Genomic DNA, 8,375 nt, shown 5'->3' with positions numbered 1-8,375 from the left:
TTCAGCCATCTATTATTTTGCCCATATACCTTTGTTAAATTATTATGTTACTGTCATACCCACTACTTTTTTTTTTTATAAATTACCACTATTTTAGAAAAGTACTATAAAAAGCAAGCTACTAGAATTTTATGTTTGACAAAATACTAGTTATTTTTGTTAACAAAAACATGTAACTCATTACTCATATATTCTTTTTATTAAAACACATATATTCTTTTTATTAACACACTGGTGTTTAATTTAAAAAAAAAATAAAAAAATTCATACCTACTTATAACATTAAGGTCTCGTTTGATAGACATCTTTCAGGTTCAAACAGATTTTTATGGCTAAATGGACCAGAAATGCCGTTTGATTGCACAAAAAAATAAGTCTTTCCTGATAAAATATGTCTTTCCCAGAAAGCCACAAAACCATATTTTTATGGCTGAATGGACTGGAAAAACAATTTTATCCCAAACATCGTCTAGTTTTTTCTTGGATTAATAATTCTTTTAGATATTTTTTTGAATTTCTTTTTTATTGGATTATTATTCTTTTACTGGATTATTATATATTAATAAATATTATTTATAACATATAATATTTATATATTAATAAATATTATTTTATTGGATTATTAATTTTTTAGTTAATTTTTTAATTCATTTTTATTGGATTAATTTTTTATTTTTTGGACAACGTCACCATCATCCTAATTTATTTTAAAAAAATCACATCCATCTCACCACTATCAAACATAAAACGGATCAAGAATCACAATTTGGGTTATCAAAAAAAACTAAAATAGCTAGAAAGAACAACGTAACATTAACTTGAAAAACAATAAACTAAACAGCTTAAACCGCATTTTATTTGGATTTTAATGATTTGTGTTTAATTATTTGTATGACAATTTGTATTTGGATTTTTAAAACTAAAATTCAGATACTGGCCCATATAATATATTTAGTTGGGCTTTTGTCGGTTTTTGTCTTCTACTAGATTGCTGTGTTTTCTTTTTGGTCTTTTCAATATAATAGCAAAAATTATCATAATCACATATCCAAACTCTATTTCTCATTATCATAATCTATACCGATAAAATTAATCAAATGTATCACACGTTTTTACTAGAAAACATCCCACAATTAACATTTAACAAAAACACAATATTTTATTATTTTATTATTTTCACTACGATTGGGATGCAGCCATAGACTGCACCTTCTTTGGAGGCGGGTTTCCTCCCGACAGCATCACATAAGTATAGAAGCATAACATAGCACCACTATCAAAGAATAAACAACACATATATTTTTATAAAATAAAACCAAAATAATAATAATAATTTTAAGCCTAATAAAAAACGATTCTAATTTGTGACTATTTACCTCAAAACAACATGGAATCCAGTTGGTAAAATCTTCTTTGTCTGCAAATTAAAAAACATTTGCAGTTAGGCGATGTTATGTTTTTTCAAAAAAAAAAAAAAAATCACCATTTATGTCTTCAGAAAAAAGACAAAAACATTTGTTTTGTCTTTCTTTTTACAGAAGATATAATTATAAATAACAACTTCTAAAATTGGAAGACATTTTGATATGAGTTGAATAGTTTAATAGTATTGAATGTTACCAATGAATAGGTTTGAATGCTCTTCCAAAGAAGCATAGCAGCAATTCCTGTAAAATCCTCAAAAGAGAACATTTCACATTTTTCACCTTTGATTTTTAGGTTTAATGTAATAATAAATTCATTTTTTACCTGTTTGCCCAAGAATAAATGGTAAGCTGGAATGCCCATTTCTCCATATCTTTAAGCTTAAAAAGCTAAGGGCCATTAAAGCACCTCCATAGAGTCCACCATTTATCAAAGAAGCAGTATTTCTTGAAAAAATAAACCCCAAAACCCCCCCACTAAATACAATCCCACCTGCAGAGAGATCAAGTGTAAAATGAATTTATATATATATTACTAATAAATGGTATCAGAAAAAAAAAATCATCAGATGTAACAATAAGAAGAACTCACCATATGGAAGTCCAAAACAAAAATCATGAATCTTTGCTGATCGTTTTTGTTCAGAGACTACATGTTCCTCTGGTTCATTAATCTCTTCTCCATTAACAACTTCTACTGTACTTGAATTGGCTTTCACTACAATATCATTATGTGATTTTGATGCAGCAGCTCTATGATATAAAGCTGAACCACTACTCTCTGAACTATATGCTTTTATGGCATGTCCATCATTGTTCATCACCATTAACACCTGAAACATTGAATTTCAAGAAATGTGTTAATGGCTTCTGGTATACATTGCATAAAGAAAACAAAACAGGGTCTTCTTAAAGAATCAGGAAGAGAATGCTGAGTTGGGAACAGATGGACATTAATACACTGCTTCATAAGTTTATGATTATATATGCTTCATGAACTCATAATGATTTCGACCCAAACATTTCTGTTGTTGTCCATCTAATTTTTAACCATTCTCCTACACAACCCTAGCAAACCCTAATTGACTTTTTAGCTGATTTTGATTTATCTTCATGTCCACTATTTCCAAATAAAGGTGCTCTTTCGTTTGAAGGTCAAAAGGACTAGTTTTCAACTTCGACATCTATATAAACCTTTAGATCTAGATGCAATTAACTCCAAAATCAAAATTTCTTACAGCTGCAATAACTTGCTTCATAGCAACACCTGATTAGCTGAGTTTAAAAGCCACAAATTTGAGTTTATAGGTCAAAGTCTGTATTTTTCCTGAAGCAAATGGAGCCCATTTCATCGCTAACATAAAAAACGACACGTTTGACGTCTCTTAATACTTATAGGATCTTTATAATTCTCAACCCTAATGATCGTACCTTACTAATAATCAATTGATTCATATAGAAATTCGCATAAATATGCGGTTCCTTATGTAAGTTCACAAAACCAAATGGTTACTCGAGACACGGAGATTGAAACAATCAATTACCTTGGAACGGAGAAGGTGGGGGTGTGATCGAGCACGGAGATGTAATCTGTTGTAAGCCATAGAGAAACATGATGTTTGAGAGATCACTGAAGACATGTTGCACCGATTATCGCAAATACTTTCTGAATCTCGAAACAGAATTGTTGAAGAGAAAGATTTAGGCGTTTTTTTTTAATGGATGTTTATGTTCCTCAGTCTCGTTTGGACAGCGCTGAATTTTGAGGGGGGTGGTTGGCACATTTGACCATCCTTCCCAATTTTTAAATAATATTACATAAATAGTCCTTGTGTTTTATAAAAAGGAGATTTGATTTAAACTAGGAAAAGGTCGGGTGATGAAAGTTGTTGACATAGAAGTACATGTTAACATGTTTACACAGATATTTGTACGTATGGTAATATAGATAAACAACTGCTTTTATAACAAAAACTGGATGATGAACTGCTTTGCTTGACTTGGTTTTTGGTTATATGTTTCTAGCCTGCAAAATTTGGACCATGTCTTGGAGCATAGTGATGGTTGTCTCCGTAAGTGTGATGGAGTGATTTAAGCTTTCCTTCATGAGCTGGTCTGAAGAACTACAGGAGAGCAGAGTTCTTAAAGTAAAGGATTTGAAGGTTGAGTCTGGATCGTTGTTCAGGTTGTTGATTGTTTACAGTCTGGTGTGAAGGTCGTTTGTCAAGTTGGTGTGGGTTATTTTCAGGTCGTCAAGTCTTACCTGTTCTTGGTGTAGCATTCTTGTGACAATTGATTGCATCTTCCTTCTGGCCTCTTCTTTTTGGATCAAGGTTGTGGTTCTTGTGTCCATTTTGTCCTTTGTTTTGATTTTGTTTGATATGATTTCGGATGTTGCTTGTTATATAGTGACTAAGATGTGGCTAGTTGGTGTCATTTATGACGCTTACATTTTGTAGGTGTCTATTGTCTGAGCACTGCATGGATAAGGACAGGGTTTGTAATGATGAGTTTCTAATTTTCGTATTTACTTTTGAGGGAGAATATACTTCAGTGTTTTGTATATACATATGTAGGTTCGTATATTATAAAAGTAAGTAAGAATAATAAGGTTAAAAGATAGTAACACTAATATTCCATTTATTTATATATTACTATGGAACTGATTGTATCTCTTAAAATATGAACATGGTTTTACTGGGCAAAAACGTAATTACAAGGTATCTGAGTCTTTCATTGTACGTTTATATTTTCCAATCCTTTTATGGATCGATCCAAGCATGAAGGAGATGTTGTCCTCCATGGACTGGTCCTCGACTGTGGCATCTTGAAGGATGTTTTTTAGGATTTTCGAATTGGGGTGGTCTGCATGTGTGGAGATTGTGGTATGAGAGCTATCTTCCATGGTGAATCCCTCTTGTAATTTGGTTTGAGCTGCTTCTATAATGTCTGCTATCTCACGGAGGTAAGCGATAAGTGCGAGGAGGACGCTGTTTACTTCTTCGTTCTTCATTTGCTCTGTTTTTAGGTTGGAATTACTAATTTGCTTAGTGAATGTGTTTTGTAGGCTGTGTTTGTTATTATATAGTACGGTAAAATGACAACTATTATTTTTATTAACGTGCACATATGTATGTTTCTCTAAGTGGCATTCTTGTTATAATAGCTTACATTAGTCATGCCATGTAAGTCTATTTAGGTCATGAGGTGCCTTGTTTTAAATTTTTTTGTAATACTGTGTATGGTAGGCAATGATGGTCTACATATATGACAAAGTAATTAAGATTAACCTGAGGGAAAAAAGAGATAACATGTGTGTAGCTGAGGATATTATTATCACTTTTGTTTATATATTATTATTTTTGTAGATGAGATACGTGTAAGTTATGGTACAACTATTGTCAGTGTTTCTCATGGTTTTACTTTTTGTTTTATCTTTGAAATTTGTTTTTCTTCTTTAATTAGTTTATTATTGTTCCACAAACGTTTGGCTTTCTTCTATTTTGTGTTTTAGTTACATTTTTTATTTTTAATTTTAAATGTGTATTAAAATATTTGGAATGGAGGTTTGTTTATCTTTATTGTAATATTTTGTTTATTATGGATCTGTGTATCTTTATTTTGTTGTTATTTGAGTATGTTATATTTTATTAGTCTGGTTATTCTAAGTGGAATTGTAATTTTTAATGTTATTTTCTCATACTGGCAGCTTGTTGTGAGCCAGGAAAAACAGCTACATAATATAAATAATTTTTTTACAAGTGAACGTGTAACTGGAGCAAATTTGGTTGTTGGATTTCGTTCTTCATGGTTGTATACTTCTATGTTGGGTGCATGAAATACACAGTTAAAGATACATATATTTAAGAGTTTGTGTTCGTTTTACACTGATGTGTGATGTGGGTTACACAGGACGTGAAGGTTAAGTAGTACTTATGTAAATACAACTACTCATGTAAGTAGACACTTATGGAGAAAAGTAGTGACGATTGATGTGAGTGTTGGAATACTCTTCTTAGTGAGGATGGCGTGGATGTTTTGCTGATGGTGGTGTTTCCTTCTGATCTGTTATTCAATAAAAACGTATTAGCTTTCTTATTTTGAGGGTGTTTCAATTGTGTTTTGTGAGTTACCTAGATGTTCATATGTCAAATTTCTTCTAACTTTTGACTGGGGTGGGTTAGATGAGGATGTAGGGTGGTTGTCGGTTGTTTTGGAGGCAGTCCTATTGTTGGAGGTGGTGTTGTTGGTATTGCTGACTTATGGATGTTATTTCCTTCAACGTCGGTAACTATGAAGCAAATGTTGTTTGCAGTAGATGTTTTCATCATTTGGATGGCCATTTTTTTAGTGACGCCTTTCTTTTCGTTGATGATGGATGGTATTGTTTTTCTGTTATCTGGTTCATTTTCGTTTATTAGCTTGTCTGATGTTGTGGCCGTTAGTTTTTGCACAGTGTTATCTGATAGAGTGACATTCATTGAATGAGTCGGGTCCGTGATGGCTGCAGAAAGTTTGTACCTGTATAAATTGGTTATGTTTTTTTTAGTTAATGTAAAGTTCATGTGTGTTATCTATCTTAAAGTAGAGTTACATACACGTAAGTTGGGTCATTGGCTACTCCATGTGATGGGCAGAACCAGTTATTCCCCTGCTTCAATGTTGGTATTCTGCATTGGGGACAGAGTACGCTGTACCAGGTGTCTGTGAATTTGAAATCAACGATTGATGCTGTCACTGTAAATGTCCTTTCCTGTAAGAGGATGTAAACGTTATGATATAGATGTGTTGGGATATTGTAAGTATATTTGGGTAATAATAGATTAGTGATATACCAGAAGATCAGAGTGACTTTTGTTCTTCATGTCAAATAGTGATATTGGTGGTGCGGATATTGTGGTTAAGGAAGTAGGATTTGTTGAGAAACTGTCATTTTTTTGTAATGGTTAGTGTAAATGTATATAAGAATGGTTTGTATGACGTGTATTTTGATTACCTGTTGAGTAATGTGGTTGTTTCTGCGATTGGTGGGTTGATGTAAACATAACTTGCACTCGTTGTTCCTAGCATTAGTGAACCTATAAGATAAATTTGTATTAATGTTTTACTTAATTTGTTTTGTATAATTATATGTCATGGTTTGGGTATCATATAGGATGTTATTCTGTGTGTACCAGCAACTGGTGCGATTTTAACATTTGTTATAGCTATTACTGTAGGCCCGACTGTGTTTTCAATGGCTGCACGGTCAAACTTGTCTGACACATCTGTGCACTCTCTCCAAAGACTTATAGCAATTTCTTGACCACTGATATGGACGGGTATCATACATGTTAGAAATGCTAAAAATGTATTTGGAAACACAAATTACTTACGAATGATTTCTCAGAATTAGTAGGAGGAAAGGCTCTTTGTTTTTCTTAAGGCAATCTCTGAACGTGACAAATATTCCTACAAAGTCTGCTCAAGTAACAATAAGTTACGTAGGTAAGATTATTGGGTTTGATGTAGCTGTACGACATGAGGTGTTTGGGTATCATGTAATTAGTGTTGGTGTGAAGTCATACCTGGGGATTGGTCAACAAAGTCTGGTATCTGTTGTTTAGATATGAAATGAAACCAATTTTGGGGGATTGTGCTGGTGTCTGAGAGAGACGTGATAGAAGAAGCTGTCCCAACAGCAATATATATTTCATTGTCTATCCATTTTTGAAAGGAATCTGGCTCTGCACATCCATATTTGGAGAGTGTGTAACACTTAGAAACTTTAAGGACGGATTCTACATATCCCTGATCTTTTCTTTGTCCTAATATTTGGATTGCATCACCCTGGGGAGTTAAATGACAGTGTAAGTTAGATAATCCACTATGCATAATTCTGTAAAACTGATCACCCACTTATGTATTTGTCAACTGCTAGATACCAGGTTTCATACGTACGCTGTTGTGGTTTCCATGTGCGCAGAATACGTACTTCAAGTTTCGTCCCGGGAGACCCATATTGTAACTCCGAAATGGTTGTGAATGTTTCAGACATGTTCTTGCTGTTACAGTTAAACAAAGAATAAACATGATAATTTTTTTATAATAGTGTAAATCGTTTTCATATATGAAATCAGTGTAATGACAGGTAATAAGAGATAAATATGATAAGATTGTCTCAATTTAGAGAAGTAAACAATGATTTCGACCTCAGTAGTATCTATTCTACGTAAGAGGTCTTTAAAAACAATATTCTTTGTCCTGTTTTGTGGTATGTTGGTATGAGATTCTATTAGAATTCTGATTGAATCTGGTGACGTCGCACGGGATAATGCAACGTACAATTGACCGTGGGCAAACACAGGTTCGGGTAAGTAAATGCCAATTTTTTTCAGAGATTGACCCTGGCTTTTGTTAATTGTCATGGCATAGCAAACCTTAATTGGATACTGTTTTCTAATGAAAGTGAAAGGCAAATCAGAGCTTTTGTAGATAAACTTTATGCGTGGCAGATATACTCGCTTTCCAATGGATGTTCCAGTTATTATAGTTGCTTCTATTAGCAGTGGTAATAAGTGCGACACCATTAAGCGTGTTCCATTGCATAAACCTTCTCGTTGGTTTAGGTTCCTGACTAACATAATGGGCGTGTTAACTTTGAGTAAGAGTATGTGTGGAGGCACGCCAGAGAAATTCAGTTCATTGAGATATTCAGGTGGGTAAAAACTTTCAAATTGTAATGTTTGATTCCCATTTGTTCAATCGAATCAACACTTTTATAAGTTGTTGCGCTTCCAGGAGAAATGTTAAGGATGAAGTCATTTATATGATGTGTTGTCTTGTTTTTTGGGCATACAATTGCCCTTTCTGACAAAGTAGTTGGGGATGGTTCTGTAAGGATGTCATTTCCATATACAAAACATATAAGACTTTGTAAGGCTGCTTCTCCTGGAGGAATGATGAGTGAGG

General features: G+C 33.2%; 1 protein-coding gene across 1 annotated transcript; it reads right to left on the bottom strand.

The window, feature by feature from the left end:
* Positions 1-1,045: 1,045 nt before the first annotated feature.
* On the bottom strand, positions 1,046-3,190 carry LOC111889577 (protein FATTY ACID EXPORT 1, chloroplastic). The gene is made up of 6 exons (XM_023885727.3): positions 2,969-3,190; positions 2,017-2,257; positions 1,750-1,917; positions 1,621-1,667; positions 1,377-1,417; positions 1,046-1,273 (listed from the first exon to the last, which is right to left on the bottom strand). Exons 1-6 carry the CDS (start codon positions 3,062-3,064, stop codon positions 1,180-1,182), a joined length of 687 nt encoding a protein of 228 aa, XP_023741495.1. The 5' UTR covers positions 3,065-3,190; the 3' UTR covers positions 1,046-1,179.
* Positions 3,191-8,375: the final 5,185 nt, after the last annotated feature.

Source organism: Lactuca sativa, chromosome 5, assembly GCF_002870075.4.
Source record: "Lactuca sativa cultivar Salinas chromosome 5, Lsat_Salinas_v11, whole genome shotgun sequence".
NCBI lineage: Eukaryota > Viridiplantae > Streptophyta > Magnoliopsida > Asterales > Asteraceae > Lactuca > Lactuca sativa.
This window is presented reverse-complemented; position numbering and strand designations above follow the sequence as displayed.

Excerpts from the sequence above, each read along its gene's own strand:
- LOC111889577 (XM_023885727.3), bottom strand. The coding sequence starts at position 3,064 with ATGTCTTCAGTGATCTCTCAAACATCATGTTTCTCTATGGCTTACAAC. Across the intron at positions 1,418-1,620 it reads GCATTCAAACCTATTCATTG|ACAAAGAAGATTTTACCAAC; the intron begins GTAACATTCAAT and ends TTTAATTTGCAG. Across the intron at positions 1,274-1,376 it reads GGATTCCATGTTGTTTTGAG|TGGTGCTATGTTATGCTTCT; the intron begins GTAAATAGTCAC and ends ATTCTTTGATAG.